The sequence below is a fragment of the Penicillium atrosanguineum genome (genome assembly GCF_028827265.1).
Source record: "Penicillium atrosanguineum strain IBT 20685 chromosome Unknown utg000005l_segment0_segment0, whole genome shotgun sequence".
NCBI classification, from domain to species: domain Eukaryota; kingdom Fungi; phylum Ascomycota; class Eurotiomycetes; order Eurotiales; family Aspergillaceae; genus Penicillium; species Penicillium atrosanguineum.
The window spans coordinates 710,911-734,879 of record NW_026623137.1 but is presented as its reverse complement, the minus strand read 5'-3'; the positions used below and the strand labels follow the sequence as shown (position 1 = coordinate 734,879).

At 50.6% G+C, this 23,969-nt stretch overlaps 6 protein-coding genes across 6 annotated transcripts; 4 read left to right on the top strand and 2 right to left on the bottom strand.

Moving 5' to 3' along the window:
- Window positions 1-596: 596 nt before the first annotated feature.
- N7443_006516 (bifunctional C97 family peptidase/thioredoxin family protein) lies at window positions 597-2,528 on the top strand (the record flags this gene model as incomplete). Its single annotated transcript, XM_056886572.1, has 4 exons — window positions 597-632; window positions 688-702; window positions 754-975; window positions 1,026-2,528. The coding sequence occupies 4 exons, from the start codon at window positions 597-599 to the stop codon at window positions 2,526-2,528; spliced, it is 1,776 nt and encodes a 591-aa protein (XP_056740221.1).
- Window positions 2,529-3,469: 941 nt separating this feature from the next.
- N7443_006515 (heme-dependent oxidative N-demethylase family protein) lies at window positions 3,470-4,844 on the top strand (the record flags this gene model as incomplete). The annotated part of the gene is made up of 4 exons (XM_056886571.1): window positions 3,470-3,628; window positions 3,686-3,833; window positions 3,880-4,562; window positions 4,614-4,844. 4 exons carry the CDS (start codon window positions 3,470-3,472, stop codon window positions 4,842-4,844), a joined length of 1,221 nt encoding a protein of 406 aa, XP_056740220.1.
- A 1,710-nt stretch (window positions 4,845-6,554) lies between these two features.
- N7443_006514 (uncharacterized protein) lies at window positions 6,555-10,808 on the top strand (the record flags this gene model as incomplete). Its single annotated transcript, XM_056886570.1, has 3 exons — window positions 6,555-6,976; window positions 7,027-8,617; window positions 8,667-10,808. 3 exons carry the CDS (start codon window positions 6,555-6,557, stop codon window positions 10,806-10,808), a joined length of 4,155 nt encoding a protein of 1,384 aa, XP_056740219.1.
- Window positions 10,809-12,882: 2,074 nt separating this feature from the next.
- On the bottom strand, window positions 12,883-13,512 carry N7443_006513 (uncharacterized protein; the record flags this gene model as incomplete). Its single annotated transcript, XM_056886569.1, has 1 exon — window positions 12,883-13,512. One exon carries the CDS (start codon window positions 13,510-13,512, stop codon window positions 12,883-12,885), a length of 630 nt encoding a protein of 209 aa, XP_056740218.1.
- Window positions 13,513-17,771: 4,259 nt separating this feature from the next.
- optD (uncharacterized protein) lies at window positions 17,772-20,182 on the top strand (the record flags this gene model as incomplete). The annotated part of the gene is made up of 3 exons (XM_056886568.1): window positions 17,772-17,934; window positions 17,987-19,837; window positions 19,887-20,182. The coding sequence occupies 3 exons, from the start codon at window positions 17,772-17,774 to the stop codon at window positions 20,180-20,182; spliced, it is 2,310 nt and encodes a 769-aa protein (XP_056740217.1).
- Window positions 20,183-20,616: 434 nt separating this feature from the next.
- On the bottom strand, window positions 20,617-23,599 carry N7443_006511 (MCM DNA helicase complex subunit MCM6; the record flags this gene model as incomplete). Its single annotated transcript, XM_056886567.1, has 3 exons — window positions 20,617-20,727; window positions 20,789-21,911; window positions 21,975-23,599. The coding sequence occupies 3 exons, from the start codon at window positions 23,597-23,599 to the stop codon at window positions 20,617-20,619; spliced, it is 2,859 nt and encodes a 952-aa protein (XP_056740216.1).
- Window positions 23,600-23,969: the final 370 nt, after the last annotated feature.

Genomic DNA, 23,969 nt, shown 5'->3' with positions numbered 1-23,969 from the left:
TGAGGGCTGGGGATCGTCGCAGCTTGCGCTGGAGGGGGCTGAGTATTTCGTTGACGATGATCAAGAGATCAAGAGGTTAAGAGAGCGATGATGCTGAGGTGGGGAGGTAATGCGGGATGTTGATTGGTGGGATGGTCAGAGGGTATCGACTACTTTTAGGAAGCACTGATTGTGCTTTGTAGGTGCTTTGGTCGGCATAAATGCTTACGGAGGAGAGCTCAGGCTTCTGTGTTGGGTAATAAAGATTTATCCAGGTCAGAAATTGACTCATTTTGGCGTTATCACGCTTCTATGCAAGTCATTACGGTAGGAGTTCAAGGTTATGGAACATGGAACCATGAATGGTATTGGTTTTTTAAATCTTCTTTTACAATAAATAAAAATTAGGGTTCTTCAGGGTATATGCCGCGTCACGGTCTCTGCCTTGCACTAGTTTGTCTCATGTCCACCCACGAGCCTATTCAGCATGAAGCCAAGTAGAAAACGGTCGAAGGCAGTGGACCGGCAGCTGACGTGATCGGATCGGTGCCTGCCCCAGCCCTTTATCATTTATCAACTCTACTCGCTCGAGCTGTTCCCTTGCCGATACATCAATCATGGATGTTCAACTCTACGTCTACGACCTGTCAAAGGTGCGCTACCCCTTGGTGTGTGCACTACGTGCTCTCCGCTAATTATTTCATGCAGGGTCTGGCTCGCCAGGTACGTGCAAGCGCATCAACAGGTGACGTCCTGATTCACTAATTTAATCAGTTCTCTCTCTCTTTAACTGGGACTCAAATTGATGCTATTTATCATACATCGATCGTTGTCAACGGCGTCGAGTATTACTATGGTCAAGGCATTCAGACCGCGGCTCCTGGCTCCACCCACCATGGACAGCCGATTGAGAGGCTCAAATTGGGGACGACCGAGCTTCCAGCCGAGGTGATTGAAGAATGGCTGGCCTCTCTGACTGAAATTTACACTCCAGAGGTTCGTTTAGATGTGATAACTACATCTTAGTCAAAACTAACGCATTGCAGTCCTACGATCTCTTTTTACATAATTGCAACAACTTCACCCAAGATCTTGCCATGTTCTTGGTCGGCAAGAATATTCCTGAGCACATCCGGAATCTGCCTCGTCAATTCTTGGACACTCCATTTGGTCAGATGATGAAGCCTCAGATCGAAATGGCTCTGAAAGGTGTCACGCAGGGCGCTGGTCCAGGTTTCCAGCCATCACCTTCAAGGTCTGCGCCTCCTCCTCAGATGCCTCAAATGTCAGCTGCGGCCCATCCTGTACCAAGTACAGTGCGCAATGTGAGCAATCTCGGCCAGCTTCAAAGCGAGCTGGCGGCGACATCAGACTCTTGCGCCGTGATATTCTTCACGTCAGCTACATGCCCGCCTTGCAAGGCTGTCTATCCGATATACGACGAGCTTGCAGAGGAAGTTGGGAGCAAAGGAAGGCTCATCAAGGTTGACATTGGCTTCGCACGAGACGTGGGCTTGAGGTACAGTGTGCGTGCAACACCGACTTTCATGACTTTCTTGAAGGGAGAGAAAGTCGACCAGTGGAGCGGTGGAAATCCAGCCCAATTGAAGGGTAATGTGCGCATGCTACTCGATATGGTGCATCCGCCTCATCCACACCAGAACCTTCGACTACCCAGCTTGCAACGGCCCATCTCCAACTTTGTCATGTACAAGAAAGTCCCGCCGCTTGATAAACTCTTGCAGAAACTCCCAGCCGGATTCAAGGAAGCCCAAAGCGTCGCACCCGTCATTGAATTCGTCAAGATTCGTCACGCTGCCAGTAACGGCAATTCCCCTGCAGCTGATACAAGAGTACCTGACCTTCACTCGTTTGCTACTACTCTTCAATCAACCTACCCTACACTCCCAGTCGAGAGCCATTTCGCGGTTGTGGACCTCATTCGCCTGTTGTTCCTTGACCCACGCGTGAGCGGCTACTTCGCCGAAGAGACCAATCACACCACCCTCCTCACCCTCCTATCACCACTCTCCCAAGATGACCTCTCCTCATGTCCCTATAATCTTCGCATCGTCGCTCTCCAGCTCGCTTGCAACCTTTTCAACACACCGCTCTACCCTCAACAACTCGTTTCATCCTCCTCGCCCTTGCGGGAGACCTGCCTTCGACTCGCGACAAACTCTCTCCTAGACTCACAGAACAACCTCCGCGTTGTCGCATCTTCATTTGCATACAACCTCGCCGCATATAATCACAACTCTCGATTTGAAGGAAAGCCGGACCCGCTCTCGGAAGAGGACCAAGTCGAACTGGCCGCCTCCTTGCTGGAAGCTGTCTCGCAGGAAGAGCAGAGCCCTGAGGCTCTCCGTGGTTTCCTATTTGCATTGGGTTTATTCATCTATGAAGCTCCGCTGAATGGGTTGCTCGTCGATCTTTGTCGTGCGATGGGAGTTTCGGAGACGATTGCTGCCAAATCTAAGATAGAGTCAGTGAAGAACGAACCATTGTTGAAAGAAATTGGCCAAGAGCTATTTGGGAAGGGTCTCTAGCGTCATTTTAGCCATAATAATAACTCGGTACATGTTCATTTCAAGTTCTCCGCATCTATCTCGAATTGATTTGTCTCTTTGGGTACAGCCTGCCATGTTATTCTCTTCGTCTTTCTAAACCTTCTAAATATCATTCCGTCGAATGTCTTCTTACAAGTTTATTTGGCTATTCTTCAAGACATCTCGAAGGTCTTTTCGAACATGCCCTGTGGATCGTCATAACCCCAATTTAGACCAACTTGAGCAAATACTTGTTCCGGATATCGGGTGCTATCAAGATACGTTCGACTTGATGTGGCAGATTAAGCGAGAAAGTTATCCAGTGCTCCAGACAAATTAGGAGAACTCGTTTCTTATCTCTAACTCTAACATCAATACATTCAATAGCATCCACCTCCACAACTCGTTCGCTTTCTAGTCCCTCGAGACCACGTCTAAGAATCAAGTACATATAAGTGCCGAAGTTGAATTATATGGATTTCTAGGAAGACTGTCCAAGAAATACCTAAGAGGTGTCAAGATAATGACCTTAGATTGCTAAGTGATATACCCGTTTAGGCCCTGTTCTATCTCCTTTGTCCGGGTGTGGAACAATATTGGGGTAAAGAGCGACCTCGGAACGAGTTGTGCCCTTGGTTGTAGATGGGGAACCCGCACTAAACCCAATATAGAAAGTCGAGAGAGAAAGTGACAAGTTGGTGGAGCATGGGCCTCACCTCAGTCTGGGTCACTAATCAGACCACAAGTAAAAACTATCGCCACGGTTTAATTTGCCTTTATTAAATATTCTTGCGAGGTTGAAGATGGTCGTTGGGCTTTCACCGGGCCAGCTACGTTCAGCACTTGTCAAGGTTGGTCTATGGATATTCATTAACCTCATTTCTTGCAAGTTGTTCATGAAGGTTGGGTCAGAGAATCACGAGTAGAACTACACAAGGAAGATGGACGGCAAAATTCAACTGGCTGCTGCCAACAGTTCAGCATGCGGCGAGGCATCCCACCACCAGCGGATTTTGGAGATGTTTCCTTTCCCGGTAGCTGGGCAGATCATTCTTGCTATAATTGCGTTGATTATCTGGCGCTTTCACCGATGCAAGTGGGTAGGTATCTTGGTTAACGACAGTACCATGAGAATTCTGGTTAACACTATTCATCAGTTCATTGACATCCATGAAGATGTCCAGAAAGATGTCACATCAGCACAACATCAAACTGTCGAAATCGACGAGCTTGAAAACTTCCATCTCGATTCCTCAGAGCCTCCTAAATTTCGGCCATTCAAGCCGAAGTATCACCTAACAATGGGTATGCTCATACTTGACCCACGGATAGCTTTAACTAATGAAACCAGGCCTTGAAACACTCGGTTGCAGTGACTTCTTGATATTTGATAAAACATACCCAGAGCGTCTCAAAATTCGCAGATCCTTGGCTCAACAACATCCAGAAGATGTTATTGGTATCATCAGTGATTCTGATGCACGTATTCGACTCGCTGTTGAGGAACTATACAGCCATCTCTTCAAGATCTATCTGCCTGCTCGCTATCCGTCAATTTTCAAGACAACGCGTGACAAGACTGACCATATTAACTCGGTAGAAAACCTTATCACGGGCAGCATCATACCAGCAGATGCAGAGTCAATATCTCTCCATGTCGCTTTGAAAATCATCTCAGAGAATATCGATGAAGACTTTTTTATTCTTCTACCGCACAAAACGGATGAAGATACACCCGGAGATGTCGTCTATGTCCTCGAAGCCTACTCTGCATGCTTTCCCTCTGGTTTTCAACCCAGAGATAAAATTGGAAAACGCTTGGCCGACATCCACAGACCGGTTCCGAAATACAAAGAGAAACTCCAGAAGAGCATGGACAGGTTCTTCGCACGACTTGAAGCGGGCCGTTTGGTAAAGCGGATCAACTGGGCTATTACTGTTGATGAGGAGCTCTATTCCAACTTTGACAAAAGTGGACCCGCATTCGAGGGCACACTGAAGAAAATGACCATGAAGGATTTGGACCTGAACAAGGTAAGTCCCTTTTGTCTGCCTCTATTTCATCATATACTAACAGATGTACAGACTTTCCTTCGTAGCGAGCGCCAAACTCTTCATCGTCTTCCAGCATCGGATGCTATTGTCTTTGCCTTCCATACATATCTCTACCCGATTCAAGATATCAAGGCAGAAGGCAGTGGTGAAGACCTTGCTTTAGCTATCGATGGGCTGCAAAGTGGAAGTGTCCCTGAAATATTTACGTATAAGAATGGAGAGAAATGGGCAGATGCTGTGAAACAGTATCTGAGAAGCTAGATTGAGGACATCCTATCTACACCTTATTATTTCTCGAATATCACTTTCCATATTCGGTCAGGCAGTATTTAATCGGATTGAGAACACATTACTAGATTATTCTGAAGTTCGACTTTTGATTAATGCAACAATGAAAACAAGCATAAAGATTTTGAGAAGTGAGCTTGGTTTAAAAGAAACTTAAATAAATTATGAGAAGTGGCTTCAAACCTTGGAAGGTCTGAAGTCCGACCAATATCTCTCAGTCTATCGAGCAGCTCGGCAGGGTACACGACCAAGCGTGCAGTTTCACAGAAAGGACTTTATTCGAACGGCCTGAACTGTTCTTTTGAAGTCTTTCGAGATTTTGCATAGAGGCTCAAAAAGTAGCTCATCTCTTTTCTTCTCTCGCCGTGGATTGCCATCTTCTTGAAAGATATGCATTTACATTGCCTCCGATAGCTTATTTACTCATTTCATCATCAGGGTTACGCTCCGATTGACCTGCTTTGACGGACCAGGTCACCCTTGGCGGAGCCTGATGTTCCCACTGGCAGGGAGATGCCCTTGTCTCCGTCTATCAATTCTCAGCATTGCTGCGGCTCATCTATCATTTAAGTCTCTAACGATCTATTAAAGCCAACAGAGATGAATGCAACTAATCATAATCGTCCCCTTCGAGATGCCAGTCTTCGAGTCCTCAACGACCTGATTCGAGTTGAAGGGGATTGAACTGGCTCTTCAAATTCAAACATTGAGGCGTCTTCTCTCGTTACGATATGGGCGGCCAGTGGTACTGTGTTACGGGGAAATGCTGGTCCCCAATTCAACTGACTGGAACCTCCATCTCCGGGCTCTCCGGGCTCTTATTGAAAGACACAGATAGAGAACCCGGCAAGAGGAGCCTAGAGACGCTGCTACGCGATTCCTGGTGAATGAGGTTTAAGATATTCAGATCTTTTGCACAATTGGCGCGTTCACAATAGAAACAGACTCCTTGACCGCCCTAGCTCAAAGACCTATACTCGACTCTCATTTTGGCGCTTTCACCGGACTTCTCTGGGAGATTAAAATCGAAGAAAGACATCGACACAGTCTTTCCCAAAAAGGACATATCTTACCACGTATCGGCATAGAAACCTAGCAAGCCAAAGTGAAGCACGCATATAGTGCGTCCCGAAATTGGTGCGACCACCTACACTCTTCGATGGATTCTCTAGCCCCAACGCCAAGAGGTACTTAGTCTATATTAGGAATACACCGGATCATCAATATTACGGTATCAGTTTCAATACCATGACTTACGGGCCGGGTGGGTAGTGAATTACGTTAGTTATAAAATGCCAGAACGTGGGGGTATAGCAATACAGAGTTCTTTTCCCCGTTGATTGGTCCTTAATACAGGTCACGTGGGAATGACACCTGGGTTAAGGAGCTAGTGCTGTTTGGGATCAGGGGAGTTAGTACTGTTTTGTGGTTGCTCTGGTTGTTTGCTCTCTCTTCTCGTAATTCCCTCAATTTAGAATCTTTCTGAATGGCACACGAATTATCCCGTACTGGCCGATGACACTGCGTCAATGAAATGACATTCTGAATCGCAACTTCATTCTAGGCGCCTATCCCTCGTTCGCCCCTATTTAGCCCCTCCAGGGAAAACCCTGGCCCTTGCGACTTCGACCACTATTGCAACCCAGCCCAGCCGGGAAAAGCGAAGACTACTTGACACGCTTTATGATGGATGGAATCTCGGCTGCAGCTAGCGTTATCGCGGTCATCCAACTGACAGGGAGTATCGTGAAAATTTGTGGGGGTTATATTAAGGAGGTGAAGGATGCTCGGAAGGACGTTGTTTCCTTGCAAAAGGAGGTTGAAGATTTGAGAGAAACTCTTGAGAAGCTCTCAGGCCTCTTTCAAGGAACTCACGGCATGAAGCTGTCAACCTCCCAGTCATTGGTCGATGGGACCATTAATTGCCTTTCGGTCCTCCAAGATTTAGAAGGGAAGATCGATCCCGGGAGAGGGAAAAAAGCGATGAGCAAAGTAGGGCTTCGGGCCTTGAAGTGGCCCCTAAAACGTACCGAGGTGGAGAGAATAATGAAGGATCTCGACAGATACAAAACAACATTCAGTCTATCCCTGCTAGTCGATCAGGCGTACGTACTCGCATCATTTGATAACAGAACTGGGGCTTACAGCTGCTTAGGACAACTGTTAATGATATAACTCAGACTGCCGACCGTATCGAGCGAAGTCTGCATTTAGACCAGTTGCCAATTGCGCTTGGGGCTGAGCTTGACTCGTATATGGATCAACATGAAGATGAATGCCTCCCAGGGACTAGAACCGAGCTCCGTCGCCAAATTGCTGAATGGGCTGTGTCACCACAAGGAAAATGCATATTCTGGTTGAATGGTATGGCGGGAACGGGGAAATCGACCATCTCCCGAACCGTGGCAAAATCGTTTAAACAGGCGAAGGTACTAGGAGCGAGCTTCTTCTTCAAGAGGGGAGAAGGTGACCGTGGAAATGCTGCGAAGCTTTTTCCGACTATTGCAAGACAACTTGTGGTTAGCTTCCCTCAACTCATCCCAGGTATTCAGAAAGCCATCAATGATGACCCCAGCCTTGGAACAAGGTCGCTAAAGGAGCAGTTTGACAAATTGCTTCTCCAACCACTGCTCAGCTTGGAACACTCCACTGAGCAGATCCCGACCACGGTGATAGTGATCGATGCCTTGGACGAATGTGAAGGGGATAATGACATACGCGTCATACTCCAAGTACTACCTCGGCTCCGGGAGCTAAGCGCCGTGCATCTCCGCATTTTTTTAACAAGTCGACCTGATTTGCCAATCCGACTAGGATTTTTGGGAATCGGGAATCAGGTCTATCAGAATCTGATTCTCCATGACATCCCGGAGGCAATTACAGAACACGATATATCTTTGTTCCTGAACTGGCAGCTTTTAAAGATCAGAAACGAACGCTCACTCCCTGTCGACTGGCCTAGTGACACAGATACCCAAGCTCTTGTGACACTATCTGTTCCGCTATTTATCTTCGCTGCGACCGTATGCCGCGTTTTTGAAGATCCCCAGTGGGACCCCGTGGATAGTCTCACCGAGATTCTCACCCATCGAAGTGAGGGATCTCAACTGAACGGAACATATCTTCCTGTGCTGAATCGGATTATCAACAACCAGGATGGGAAACGAAGAATGCAGCTGATTCAAGAATTTCGGGAGGTAGTGGGTACAATCGTGATGCTTGAGAGCCCACTCTCGATGACCTCACTTTCGAGGCTTATTGGTATCTCTGAGAGAATGATCGACTTAAGACTGAATTCATTGCACTCGGTGATTCGTATACCCGAAGACAAGACAAAGCCGATGCGGCCTTTTCATCTATCATTTCGAGACTTTCTTCTTAATCCAGAAACACGCAAGAAGACTGACCTGTGGCTAGACGAGAAGGCGATACATCAAAGATTGGCCATACAGTGCCTTTCCGTGTGCAACACTTTGAGACAAAATATTTGTGGACTACCAAATGATGGAACTCGGCGTATGGATATTGATCCCCGCACTATAAATCACTGCCTTACCCCAGAATTGCAATACTCTTGTCGTTACTGGGCATATCATCTGGTGCGAAGCACTGATTTAAAAACTGTGATTCATCTTGCTCTCTTATTCCTCCAGCGGCATTTCCTGCACTGGGTAGAAGCAATGAGCCTACTAGGTCTTATGTCAGAGGTTGTTGGGATTATTAGTCTTTTGCACAAGGCTATTCATGTGAGTTATTTAAGGACTCCGATGTGACGATTTACACTAACATAAATAGAGTGATACCAATTCTGCAATGTCTGAATTATTACACGATGGAATGCGCTTTGTTCTAAAGAATTACCAGATAGCTGATCGTGCGCCCCTCCAACTTTATTGCTCAGGGCTTCTATTTGCACCCAGAATGGCAATAATTCGAAGGCAATTTGAAGCAGAGCTCCCAGGTTGGATATACTTCCCAGGCGTTGAAGAAAACTGGAGCGCAGAGTTGCAGAGTTTCGAGGGTCATTGGGACTCGGTTGAGTCAGTGGCTTTCTCGCCCGACGGCCGGCTGCTAGCGTCCGGCTCCAACGACAACACTATCCGGCTCTGGGACACAGAGACGGGCGCCCTACAGCAGACCCTTGAGGGCCATTCACGCGGGGTTGAGTCAGTGGCCTTCTCGCCCGACGGCCGGCTGCTGGCGTCTGGCTCCGGCGATGCGACCGTGCGGCTCTGGGACACTGCGACGGGCGTCCTACAACAGACTCTCAAGGGCCATTCGGACTGGGTTTCGTCAGTAGTCTTCTCGCCCGATGGCCGGCTACTAGCATCCGGCTCCCACGATACGACCCTCTGGCTCTGGGACACGGCGACAGGCGCCCTACAGCAGACTCTTGAGGGCCATTCGGACTTCGTTTCGTCGGTAGCCTTTTCGCCCGACGACCGGCTGCTGGCGTCTGGCTCCGGCGATAAGACCGTGCGGCTCTGGGACACAGCGACGGGTGGCCTACAGCAGACCCTTAAGGGCCATACGGAGTTGGTCTCGTCAGTAGTCTTCTCGCCCAACGGCCAGCTACTAGCGTCTGGCTCTGATGACACTGTCCGACTCTGGGACACAGCGACAGGCGGCCTACAGCAGACCCTTAAGGGCCATACGGAATCGGTTTCGTCAGTAGTCTTCTCGCCCGACGGCCGGCTACTAGCGTCTGGCTCTGATGAAACTATCCGGCTCTGGGACACAGCGACAGGCGGCCTACAACAAACCCTTGAGGGCCATACGAGCGCAGTTTTATCGGTGGCCTTTTCGCCCGACGGCCGGCTACTAGTGTCTGGCTCCCGAGATATGACCGTCCGGCTCTGGGACATAGCGATGAGCAGCCTACAGCAGACCCTCGAGGGCCATACGGAGTCGGTTTCGTCGGTGGCCTTTTCGCCCGACGGCCGGCTACTAGCGTCCGGCTCCCACGATGACACTGTCCGGCTCTGGGACACAGAGACGGGCGGCCTACAAATGACTCTTCAGGGCCATTCGGACTGGGTTTGGTTAGTAGTCTTCTCGCCTGATGGCCGGCTGCTAGCGTCCGGCTCGCGCGATGCCACTTTCCGGCTATGGGATACGGCGACAGGCGCCCTACAACAGACTCTTAAGGGCCACACGAGAGCAGCTCATTCGGTGGCCTTCTCGCCCGACGGCCAGCTGCTAGCGTCTAGCTCCTATAATAACACTATCCGGCTCTGGGACACGGAGACGGGCGGCCTACAGCGGAGCCTTAAGGGCCATACAGGCTCAGTTTTGTCGGTGGCCTTCTCGCCCAACGGCCGACTACTAGCGTCCGGCTCCCACGATAACACTGTCCGGCTCTGGGACACGGCGACAGGCGGCCTAAAACAAACCCTTAAGGGCCATACGAGCGCGGTTTTATCGGTGGCCTTTTCGCCCGACGGCCGGCTGCTGGCGTCTAGCTCCGACGATAAGACCGTGCGGCTCTGGGACACAGCGTCGGGCGGCCTGCAGCAGACCCTCGAGGGCCATTCGGACTGGGTTTGGTCGGTAGCCTTCTCACCCGATGGCCGACTGCTAGCGTCCGGCTCCGACGATGAGACAGTGCGGTTCTGGGACACGGCGACGGGAGCACTGCAAGAGACCTTGAACCCTAAGGGAACTGTCCATAAACTCGAATTTTCTCGAGATGGTTCATATTTAATCACTAACTTAGGCACCCTCTATTTTCAGTCTGGACACGAAAATCGTGTTTCTATCTCAATCAAGAAAAATCTAGCGATCTTCATTGAGCGAGGACAATGGATAAACCTGAACGGCAAAAATGCACTATGGCTTCCTCTTGACTGTCGGCCCAACTGTTCCGCAACTAATGGGGAGTTACTTGGCTTGGGACTCCCATCAGGGCGGGTTTCTTTTCTACGATTTCGTGTATAGCACGTGTCAAGGATTCTCATGTTCATTCTTTCCTCTATGTTCTAATTCCTATGTAAAAGAAGGACCTGGGAGAAAAACAGAATTTGTAGTTACAGATCCCATGCTGTCTACACACAGTCTACAACGCCACTCATATACACCAGCCCGCCCCCTCCTCCTCCAAAACCGCAGAAATAATCACAATACCAATGACAAAACTAACCCAAGGAATTTTCTTCGTCACAGCTGGTTCAGTCCACATTATTTTCTACGACATCTTTCTCCCACTCTTCATAGCAGGAGAAGAAAGGCGGGCCAACACCACTCGACAAATCGTAGTCAAGGCCCTCTTCACCAACCTAGGAGGATCCACAACCGGACGCTGGTGCAACACGGCCGCGAACCACTTTCCAAAAGCGTTCTAGAAAAAGTCGATTAACACGCCGTCGGCAAGTGGATCACGTTCGCCTGCGAAAACGAAGCGGATAAGACCCTTCTTGATCTTTAAGGAAACTTAGCCGATGTTTTTCCTCACTTGTTGTACATATTAATAATATTATACTCCAAGCAGACACATAAATGCCAGGTGGCTTGATGATCTCCGCGTACTAATGTCGTGCTTCACATACACGTACCCAGTACATTTATATGCACCCTCCGTACCCATCGGTCACGCCGAGCTCGTATCTAGCGATCCCATTTACCGCAACGGTGGCGAACTCAAGTCAGCACGCCAGGATAAAAGATCAAAGATCGGATACAGCCCCGGGGTTATAGGGTCGGGGATGGGGTCCATGCAATGAAACGCAGCTCCAACGTGAGGAAAAATCGATAATATCCGAGTTGAGTCAAAGGAACATTTTTCCGAGATCTTGATAGCCGCTCAGGTTAATAGTTGAGTGAGGGTATGGCAGTTTAGCCGGTATTTCGTGCCGCCGGAGTAGGAATCTCCCCGGGATAATCTCACCGTTGCATGTTATCTGCAGGGCTGCTCGTCATGGCAGCTGGTGCTAGGGGCCGGGCCCCGAGGCGACCATCCACGAGTGAAAGACAACACACGAGGCTGATGGGGCTGATGTGAGGGCGTTGTGTTTCATATTTATTTTCATACTTTTTATTAGTATCAAGTTAGAATAACTCTGTATGATCTTGAGGATGTGATATCTAGGATTTTAAAGTGGATATTCTACAAGAGGAAAGAGTATTCAAGAATAGACGGCTTAATTCAAGCTAGGCTACCTGAGATAAAAAGTACCGAGTGATGGGATTGTGCCCAACATCCAGCGGCCAACTCACAATCGCACACCGACACTCGAGGGATCGAGGTGGCGTGTGGCGCGTTTTCTACCTTCCCAGGGAAAAGAGAGGGCGCTGTGCGCGGGACCGGGGGGAGAAATGGAAGAGCGAACTCGGAACGAAAATGAATAGGAGGGGTACAAGATTGGGTATTGGGTGTGGGGGTATCTAAAGGAAAACACGCTAGAACACAGGCAATGGAGAAAAAGAAGAAAACACCGGGTCCGCGATCGGATGCAGTCGTCAGAAGATCAAAGGAATAACCAGACCAGGAAAATAAGAAAAATAAAAATGAACCCGAAAAAAATGAAACAGGAGCACGTTGCAACACCAGAAAATGTCGGAGGGAAAGAAATGAGTCAGGGCGCAACCAGCGGTGTGGGGGAATATGAGGGAACCGCCGACAGCGATGAATTAGGTAAGCGCGGGGGAACCGGACATCGATGGAATGCGCGATAAGGCGCCGGGGTCACATAAGCCAAACGACCATCAGTACCACCCGGGATGCGCCTTGCGCGCTGATGATCGGCGCCGGTGACTGTGAATCTCACAGCTGCCTGGGCCGTGTCATCTGATTCGTCTTGGGCTCATGTCACAAGCTGATAGCCAGTCGGAGCAGTGGGCCCCATGGAAACTTTGGAGGGGTATCGGTATCTGTATCGGTATCGCGTGGGCGTGGGAAAAAAAAAAAAAAAAGAATAATGGTATGTGTGGTAAAAACAGTGGCTATGGCGGCATAGCGAAGAGAAGATAGTGGACAGCGCCTGCGCTGCAACCCAGTGTGATGTGCTCAGGCACTCTATGATGAATGGGTGCGACGCTTGGGGCTGGGCGCGAGGCGGCGCTTCCTAGGCTTGGACGGCGAAGGAGTGCGCTCGCTGGCCACGGACAGCTTGTCAGACTTTGCTTGTCGGAGGGCCTGGGTGGCTCGGGCGTGGGCCTCGACCTTGGCAAGGAAGCGAAGGCGATCTTCTTGTTCGGCGATTGCGCGCATGCGCTGGAGCTGCTGCTCCATGGTTGCTGAGCATACCATCTCAGGAATCTGGGGTCCGGCCTCGGTGATGGCGGCATCGGCAGCTGCGTTCTCGGGCATCCAGAGGAGGTCTTCGTCGGAGAGGTAGGCGTTGTTGGTGAATGAGTCGTTCGAGTCGGCACTGGCCAGGGAGGGACGGTTGGGCCAGGAAGGGAAGGCACATGCTGCTCCCATACCGTACTCGCTGGAGAAGGAAGATTTGCGCGGTGTGATATCGAGAAGGGAGTCTGTGGGGGTAGGAGGAGGCGCAGATGGGTTCGAAAGTGGTGAGCTTTCAAAGGAGCTGCCACTCCAGCTGAAGGTGACCTGTGCAGGATCGGTGCTGGCAACAGGCGCGATAGCAGACGCTTTGGCGAGCGTCATGTCGCGAAGACGCGACTGAATAGGAATCACCATGGCGGTGATATGATGAATAGTGATGGGGAGATGAGGTTGAAGTGAAGAGTGAAAATAATAAAAGGCGAGAGTGGAGTGAGGTGAGGTCAAGTAAAGTAGTGAAATGAAGAGGGCGAGACGTGTTTATCAAGACGGTGAGTATCAAAGCCGGGGAAAGGGCTTCTAGACTCCCGCACCCTTGCAGTCCCGACTGAGACAGATAATCAAATCACAAATCAAAAATCAAAAATCAAAAATCAAAAAATCAAAAAAATCAAAAATCGGGCGGAAGTGGCTTCCGTGCAGGACGATCAGTCAATCAGCGGCTGGGATCCGCGCATCAAATAAATAATAAATGATTATCATTTATGATGGCTGAATTATTTGACAGCCGCCCCAATCCAATGTATCGATTCCCTTGGGCACTGATCTGTGTCAGATGTACCAAAGTACGGGAGGACCTTTGCACGGGAACTGTGCAAGTGCAAGTGCGAGTGAATCTGGTGAATCTGGTGAATCTGGGGGATATGATCCCTTGCCTAGACTCTCAGACTCTCCGAAAAAATAATGAAAATAATAAAAACGGGCTGCCCAAGTGCAGCGGGGAACTGGGCCGATGAGAATCAGATTGTTCAGCGGTGAACTGAACTTGTCAACTTTGTACTTTCTGTACGCGCCCCGATTGCGATCTTCCAATCAGATAGCTCCGGATTTCACCGCTTCGAGATGTGTTGTTGATTAAGGCACAAACAGGGGATTGTTTGATCTGGTGTCTGGTTTCTGGCGTCTGGCGGTCTGATAGCGTGGTCGACGTGTAGAGAGATGGGAAAGCGAAGACACAAACAGCGAACGCGCCCGGGAAATACTTTCGAGCACCTAGGGAACGGAGTTTGGCTAGAACGCGACTTTTCCCGCTCCACTCGGGACGAGGCAGAAATGGATCCCCGTGGAGAATCCGGTGCTCACATGTGGACTAGGAACACTCTCCGAACCGCAGTCTGGAACGCCCTAAATAACGGGCGGGCCCGAATACCAACCGTTCGTCCACAAAGAACGGGAAAGCCTTAAGCCGGATCCTGTTCCTAAGACCATACACCGACACTCTCAAAGCGCTAACGGCCATTGATTGATCGCATAGTCATTATGTAGACTCGAAAAAGCGACCTGACTCCTTTGATGCATGTCCTTATAGCCTTGGGAAAGATCTCTCTTTCTCTCTCCTAAAGCCGGAATCAAAAAAAAATCCAGACTAGAACCACACTAGAGAAAAGCAGCCGGGATCGTAGAACGCGGCCTTGGTTTTCGCGCGAATCAACGGGGACCTATTTCCACCACGGAGCCGCTCCGATGCCACTCTTGGTTGCCGCGGTCTAGACTTCCCCGGTCCAACTATATGGCCTCACCCTCTGGACAAAGAACTGTCCACTACTGAGTATAGGCTAGGCTTTTGGACTGTCTCTCTCCATATTCCGACCTCCGACCCTACCAATCACCTTTTTTGCTCTAACTATTACAAGCTTCTTTAATATTGCAGCGACATCGACTCATCTTTGTGCTCGACGTGCTTAGCGCCAGCCGGGATAAAGAACAGTTCCCCCGGTCCTAAGTGGAGAAGTACCCGCCTCCCTGGGTTCCCCGAACAACGACCCCTTTTTCGGGTCTACGATCAACACTCATAAGACACATCAAATCCACTGTTGGGCACATGTGTCCCGACGTCCAGGATACTCATCTAGTATTTTGTACTTCTGCCCCCGGGGAACGGGGAAAGGGGAAACTGTGGCTGACCGGATTGTTTCTCTCCTTCCGCAATATAAACGAATTGACAGGTTCCTCGGTACCTTTGAATCATCTCCTAGGTGCCAGCTTCATCACCTCGGTTTTCCTGGCTCGGAAGACGGGTTTCGGGCCGCGGCCCATCGATCATCTCTTGTCAGGGTCGTGGTCCACCCCCTTTCCCAGGCCCTCGGTGTTTCATTAGCGTCGAACCCGTGCTAGTTACCATTTCTCTGGGTACTTTGGGTTCCAGACGGCGGTGGGTACAATATATCTCTTGCCCAACGGTGGAGGTGTGGAAATGAAGGCTGGACCTGATGATTCCTTCTGACGGAACAGGCAGGTCCATTGCCCAGAAGCATTCTTCTTGAATGTACTTGTGTAGCATGTTGAGAAAAGGAGGTGTACGGTGTTCGGCGTACGGTGAACGGATTATGCATAGGATCTATTCTAGTTCAATGGCGGTTTATCCATAGATCCTAGAAGGCGCGCTGCATTACAGATCGATTGGATATCCATCATCGAGGTCGAATCTGCCACTAGCTCGGAGCTTTGAATAGCTACCACCCGCATGGTCCCGTCGCCTATTCCGGGATGACCCTGCAGCTGCAGCTGCATCTCATATGCAAGATCCAAGATCTCATCCATATCGAGCAAAGCAAGGGCAGAGGTGCCTAGTCCTACAGCCAAAAGCCCAGAGGCTGAACACAGCGTCAACGCGATAGAAGTACGGACTAGTGATCCAATTTGAAATGTCCAGTCTCGAACTAACAAAACCAAAACTCGCTGTGTAGGAGCAATTCCGCGTCCAGTACCAGGACCTATTTTCCCCGATCCAGCCGCAGCCACAGTCCCCTCGCCACAAAGCTGCACGGGGGTCTCGCACGGAGACTCCCCCGTACTTTGTGCAAATCCAAATCCCGAACCATGGAATGCGTACCCCATGGGGGCCGGGTACTAGATCACTACACTCCACCGGAGGGAATGTGACATGGGAGGCGCAATCATTGCACAAGAAGCTGCAGTGTGAGGAACCCAATTTCGACGGGGAGGTCTATCCGGGCGCGGGGGCCTCCGTGCAGTTCTGGCTGCAGCGATCACCCACCACTGCGATTCCGACTCGTCTCGGATACGTCTGAGGCGCGCGACCAGAGCACGCCTCGCGCCTCCTGACTCACAACACGACCTTGTGAGAGTGAACGTGTCAAGATGCCACTGTTGCAGTCTGACCTCAGACACAGTTCATGCTCGGAGCTGGGGTTTGACTTGTTACTGGGCCGAGGCTGGGCCTCTCATATTATCCAGCTGACTGACACCATGATATCTGACTTCCTGATGTCAAGTAAGGCGAGTGAATGGCCGGGGAATATCGCCACCCGCGACGCGCACTCTGAAATGAAAGTCACCAATTCCAAACGGCCCGGTCCAGCCCTGGTTGATCCCAGGCGCTGCTGAGTAACGAGCGACATCGCACTTCGAGAACGCTTCGACATAGACCTAGGTGTTTACTAGTATGTGTCGTCCCGTCTGTCGGTCACCGTTATTGCAGTTGGCGCTTCCCTGCTTTCGCAACGGCTCGTGGTTTCTGCGTCCGTTTGATTTTCGGAAACCTGCCCATGCGCCCTTGTTACGCATCTAGGCGAGGTCATAGCTGCAGATGTAGAAGAATGGCGGATGTGCAGACAATAGCAGGCTAGACTGGGATGAGGGTGTACATGGTCGACAATCTCCGACCGCACAGATCCCAAGGTTCTTGAGCATGGGTCGGCACGAGCAAGGATCTAGACATTGCCAGTTCTATAGAAGTCAACTGGCGGTGAAGTATTCAAGTCTTGTCGAGATTGTTAGTCTTTGGAGGCGTTGATCTGCGCGTACTAATGCTAGAGAGTGAACTTGCGGACTTGGACTTGCGGTCTGCAGGTTGGTTTGCTTCCTTGATTTCTACTCTAACTACCCTCCTCCACCTTGAACATGGCCAGAACATAGTCTACTCGGCCGAGGAAGAGACCCAGGTCAATCTTATCTATCTCGCCGTCTCTATCTCGGAAACGAGAAGCAAACTAAAGCACACTAGCCTATCGCCTAAACCTTGCCTCTGATAACAACCTTATTATCCAACTCTTCGAGATGATCTTGATCTGTGCCTCACTATACGTACTTTATAAACTCACCTACACGCTCCAAGGGCAATGGCTAACAACTCACCCGCTCACAATCTCCAGAGTTGACAACTATAGTAATAGTGAAGCTAGTACTGGTTTACCAAAGCGGGGTTCAACCTTCCTATCTCGAACTAAGCTCGCCTACTCCACCCGAGATTCAACCGTCGCACTTCCTTATCTCTATGTTTCCCCGCGTTGCGGGTTGCGTGTTGCGGAATGCACTAAAATCGCGCCGTCCATGGCGAATTCAAGGGGTCGTAGAAAAGGACCAGGCTCTACGCTTGTCCGACCGGTAGAAACCTTTCGTAAAGCAATGCGCTGAGCTTGCGCACGATCCACACTATGGAATCCAAAGAACTGGATACCGACACTATCAAGCCCGCGCTCGTCCCAACAGATGTGGAGGTGGCCGAAGGTCGCTTGGACAAGATCGAGCTGGATAAGGACGAGGAGAATAGAAATGAAGAGTTTAGCTATGAATCGCATCGCTCTCCATTCCCCGAAGGTAATGGCACGATGCTCTTCTGAGTGAGTATTTGAACTGACAACCGCTGCAGTTAGGGCTGTCGTCCCTGAGACAGACGATCCTACGATGCCAGTCAACACCGTTCGAATGTGGTTTCTAGGCATCATCTTCACCATTCTCGGCTCGGGCATCAACCAGTTCTTCTCGCTGCGATATCCATCAGTCCACATCGTAGCCCTCGTGGCCGAACTACTAGCCTACCCGATCGGTGTATTCCTCGCAAAGACACTTCCTCTCAAATCGTTCAGTCTAGGGCCCCTGGGAACATTTGTCCTCAATCCAGACAGATCATTCAACATAAAGGAACACGCCCTTATCGTAATCATGAGCAACGTCTCCTTCGGCTACGCCAGCGCAGACTCAACGAATATCATCCAAGCAGCCAGCAAAAATTTCTACGACTTCAACCTCAAGCCAGGCTTCTACGTCCTCATCGTCCTCGTCGCCCAGCTCCTCGGCTTCGGCGTCGCAGGCCTCGCTGCCCCATGGCTCGTCGAACCAGCTCGCATCATCTGGCCCGGCGTGCTATCAAACTGCGCCATGCTGGAAACTCTGCACTCACGCGCAAACCGCGTCGCAGACGGCTGGCGCATCTCCCGCCTCCGATTCTTCATGTACGTCATGACAGGCGCGGGCATCTGGTACTTCTTCCCTGGACTGATCTTCACCGCACTCTCCTACTTCACCTGGGTCTGCTGGATCGCGCCGAAGAATGTCATCGTCAACCAACTCTTCGGGATGCAGACCGGTCTGGGTCTGAGTCCGATTACTTTCGACTGGAGCCAGATCGCATATAACACAAACCCACTACTATCGCCGGCATGGGCTGCGTTGAATGTCTTCGCTGGCTTTGCCTTCTTCTACTGGATCGTCACCCCGGCTCTCTACTACACCAATACCTGGTTCACGGCGTATCTCCCACTGATGACAGCCGATGTATACGACAACACCGGTGCAGTCTACGATACAGCCCGAGTCATCTCAGCAGATAATAGCCTTGACACGGCAGCGTATAGAAAATACTCCCCTCCCTACTTGAGCGCGACATTCGCTTTCGTATATGGGCTCTCATTCGCCGCCATCACCTCCGTCCTCAGCCATATCGCCATCTGGCATGGCCGGGATCTCTGGGCCGCTATGAAAGGCCGTAACAGGCTAGACATCCACGCTCGCCTTATCCGTGCCTCATACCGCCGGACACCGTGGTATTGGTACGCAGCCATTATCGTGGTGATGATGGCGATGGCCATTGCCATGATTGAAGTCTACGAAACTAAGCTGCCTGTTTATGGTATCTTCCTGGGTCTGTTCATCCCGGCTATCTATATGATTCCCTGTGGGATCGTGCAGGGCATCACCAACGTCGACGCGAATCAGCTAAATGTGCTCGCGGAGTTTATCGGTGGATATATGTTCGAAGGAAAGCCATTGGCGAATATGATTTTCAAGATTATTTCTACAGATGTTGTGGGACAGGGCGTATATTTCGCTATGGATATGAAGTTGGCACATTATTTGAAGGTGCCGCCAAGGGCTTGTTTCGTGGCGCAGGGTGTCGCTACTATCCTGGGTGCGCTGACTCAAGCCGGTGTGACGATGTGGATGTTGGGGAATATCTCGGGTATTTGTGAGTCTGATCAGTCAGATGGGTTTACGTGTCCGAATGGCAGGACAGTCTATTCTTCTTCCGTCATTTGGGGTCTTGTTGGGCCAAGGAGGCTCTACTCGGCTGGGAAGATTTATTCTGGATTGTTGCATTTCTTCTGGATTGGGGCTCTGGCTCCCGTTGTGACGTTCTTGCTTTATCGGTATACCAGAAAGCAGTTCTGGAAGTATATTAACTGGCCTTTGATCTTTGTGGGCACTTATAATGTCCCGCCTGGTATGTTTCACATCTCACATTTTTGTTTGGCTTCACTGACATATTTCAGCTACCGGAATCAATTACTCCAGCTGGGCTGTGGTCAACTTCATCTTCAATCACTTCATTAAGCGTCGCTTCTTTGATTGGTGGACAAAGTATAACTACATTCTCGCCGCTGCACTTGATACGGGCCTCGCTATCAGCGGCATTATCATCTTCTTCTGCATCTCGTATCCAGGCGCTACTTTCCCCGACTGGTGGGGGAATACCGTGTACCTGAACACTGCGGATGCTGAGGGTGTAGCATACAAAGCAATGCCAGCAGTTGGGTATTTCGGGCCTGCGAATGGGACGTGGAGTTAGACGAGAGATTAGTACAGCCGGACCAGGAATACAATACAAATGATTCAAACTCGGCTGCCGTGACCCATACCCTCCGACATATTCAAAAGCATTTCATTATTCAAAGTATGCTTACCTCAAGGAATGAAAGAAAAGAAAAAAAGATAAAAAGTGCTTTAGAGATATCCAGAAGAGCTAAAGAATCGAGTATTAATCTTCTTGGTCGAGCTGTATCATAAAGATAGCCCATCTCAATCACAAGAGGGGATGATTGAAGAATCTACAAAGAATCAGAGTAGTTAAGAAGTATACATTTCATGTCTAGAGCCATAAAATCAACAGTAATAACGGATATCATCACTCATAAACCCCTGACACCATTTAAATCCACCCTGAAAATGCTAAGCAACACCCAATCCAAAACAGACAAAGAAACAAAGCGCGTATATGCTAGCCTACATCTCTTCAAACGCGCAGTTGGGATGCATCACGTAGAGGATCTTATCCTCTGCGGGCTCTTGGGGATCTTCCATGAGACTAGAAGAGATGCGAAGAATGACCCGGTCCTGTAAACAATGTTAGAACAAATATAATCAATATCAGATTGGGATGGAATGGAAAACTCACTTTGACGCTGCGCTTCAATACCTTCGCAGCCAAGTCGCGCTCGCGCTGGTAGTCATCCTCGGTGTTCAGCTCGCCCTCGATTTGTTCAAGGTACCAGAGGATCAGATCCTCCTGCTCGACGCCCTCGCCCTGGTTTACCTCGTCCTCGCGGATACGCTGCACGAACAGGTTCAGGATCTTAGAGTACTTGTCGAAAGTAATCTTAGTCTTTGTCTTCTCGGCCTGCGCGTGCGTCTGGGCCTCTTCGCCGTCTTCGCGCATCGGGCTATCGCCATCACGGTCACGGTCACCCATCTCTTGGTCCTCATCCATGCCACGAGCAGCAGGGACATCGTCATCGACCTCGACGTCGTCCTTTTCGACGGTCACGATACTCTGGCGGAGAAGATCATATGCTTCGATGACGAACTTGGGAATGACTTCCTCGACACAGTTGGCCTTAGCCACGGCTTCGGACAATCGGATCAAAGATTCCAGCTGGCGGACGGTAATCCGGTACGACGAGCGACCCATACCACCTTGTGCATCATTCGCGCGGAGCTCCTTGTACTTCTCAACAAGGAGAGACTTCGCCTCATCCGTGAACACGGGCCGGAAAGTACGCGCGAACTGGATATACCGCTGCAGCTGCTCGGTGCTTAGTTCGGGCTCGACAGCCTCGTCGCGATTCATGTGCACATTGACGATGTGTTCCGCCAGACTGCGATCAACATGTTCCTTGGGCTCATCGCGGACGACGAAGAACACATCGAACCGAGACATGATGGGTGCGCTGAAGTTCAGGTTCTGACGCAGGGTGACCTTGGGGTTGTAGCGGCCGCCGATGGGGTTGGCGGCGGCTAGGATGGAGGCGCGGGCGTTGAGGGTTGTGTGGATGCCTGCTTTGGCGATGGAGATAGTTTGTTGTTCCATTGCTTCGTGGATGGCGACTTGGTCGGCGATGTCCATTTTGTCGAACTCGTCGATGGCACAGATTCCGCCTCCGTTGGCGAGCATTAGGGCTCCGGCTTCAATGGTGAATTCGCCGGTCTCGGCGTCTTTGACGACGGATGCTGTCAGACCGGCTGCGGAGGAGGCTTTGCCGGAGGTGTAGACTGCGCGGGGGTGCAGGGAACAAATGTACCTGGGGGTTGGTTAGGTTAGAATTTAGGATTTGAAATCTGCTGTAGGGGTTTGGTATACTCACTTTAGGAACTGACTCTTACTGGTGGACGGGTCGCCAACAATGCAAATGTTGATATCACCACGAAGTTGCAGGCTCTCGGCGGCCGTCTTCTTGCTGACACCACTGATCAGCTGGAGAAGAAGGCCCTTCTTAATTTGGCGATGACCGAAAATCATAGGTGCAATTGAGTCAATGAGTCGAGAGTAAATGTACTCCGAGTGGACCAGTCTCTTCAAGTCCTGGACCTCGGTGGGTGTGAGGCTCTGAAGGAATGCTTCTTGGGCCTTGTCATCGTTCATATCGGGATCGGTGTTCTGGTTCAAAGAGGCCAGAATGTTGTTCGACTGGCCGCTGAGCTGCTGTTCCGGCTTCTGGCCAGGGGTCGTAGTATCCGGAGTCACCATGCAGGCAAGGAAAGCCAGACGGTATGTCAGATCACGTACGCCTAGGGCCTTCAGTCCGGACACACCACCGCCACCGACCTCGCTGCCGCGGAAGGAGTTGTTATCACGGACAGCCTCAGGACGCACACCAGGGAGTCCCAGTTGGCTCACATCAGGCACGACGATCAGAGTACCCGTAAAGATGCAACGCTCACCGGCCTTGGCACGGTCGACCATCTCACCACGCAGGATAACATCCATAGTGCGGGGCATGCTACCAGTGGGGATCTCATGAGATGACTCCTGAAGCTTGACCTTTTGCCAGTCGACGAAAGTACTCTTGCCGATGTCCAAGCGCCAGCCATGACGGTTACCGCATGTAGCATTTGGGCACTCAGTGGGCTCGGTGTACTTGAATGTCTGCTCGACGTTTGTTACGACAGTCTTGCAGCCCTCACAGATGAAGGTGCCCAGCGACAGCTCGGGTCTAATTTCGGAGGTTCTTGTGACAGTTCCAGATACAGAAAGCAATTTTCCAATCTGGTTTGTGCGCAGCTGGCGAAGTCGTGAAACCAGCGGCAGGTTGTAGAAAGCAAGGGCAAACAACTTGTCAGTCTGCTGGTGACGAGTCTTCTCGCGAATTTGGCGCTCCAGATCGGGATTGTCGTTGACACTAGAATAAGCGGAGGCCACGGAAGCAGTGGGTTGCGTGGAAGCGTTGGAGGCCAATCTGTGAGAAACAAAGTATTCCGGTTCGTATTTGGCAACCAGATTGTGGAGAGCTTTGGTGAGGAATGGAAGGAAACGATAGTATTGTCCGGCGATGGCATCAGCCAGAATGTGATTTTCCAGTGAGGTCAAGTGGGTGAAATCTACGTAGAGAGTAGACAGCTCGAATTTCTTCATGCCCTTGATCTGTGCGATGTAGTATTTGTCGCTGAGGGCCTCGCCGGAGGAGGGAGGTGCCGATGACGAAGGCTCTTCCATAAATGTCTCCAGAAGCTCCTCGAACGCCTGCTGCACTTTCTCGCCAGCCTCATCAATTACGGGCGGGGGACCGGGAGCGTAAGGATTCCGTAGACGGCTGACAGCCGATGTGCTGGCACCAACGACCCGGTCATCGGGGAAGGCATTCATATCACTCATGGGTCCATTGCTCTCGGAGCGGCGAGAACTGGGGAGGTGGTCGGATTGAGGGTTATCCCGGGCGCTGGACCCTGGGCCCAACTCGGACTGAAGGACGGCATCAAAAAGAGAAGACATGGTAGAGAGAGCAAACGGCGAATGCAGGCCGCGGTTAAACAATGAGCTCTCACGGATACCAAGAGGGGGATGTCAAGTCAGTAATGATGATCACCTAAGGGGGGCTTCTTTTTTCGCAGGAACGCGAGACGCGAGACGCGTCCCGGCGTATAGTTGATCCGGGCCGAATGTGATCAAGGACGCGTTAAGTGGTTTCTGACTAATATTGGCATCCTTAAAAGCCTTAACGCCTTAACGCCTGACACTTTGACACCTCGGCACCCCATAATTCAGGCCCCGAATCCCCCAATTTGGCAAATTAAAGAATCCTATTTGGGAAGGTATCTTTCTATGGATCATAACCGGAACTAAACCCTTGTTGGACACAGTT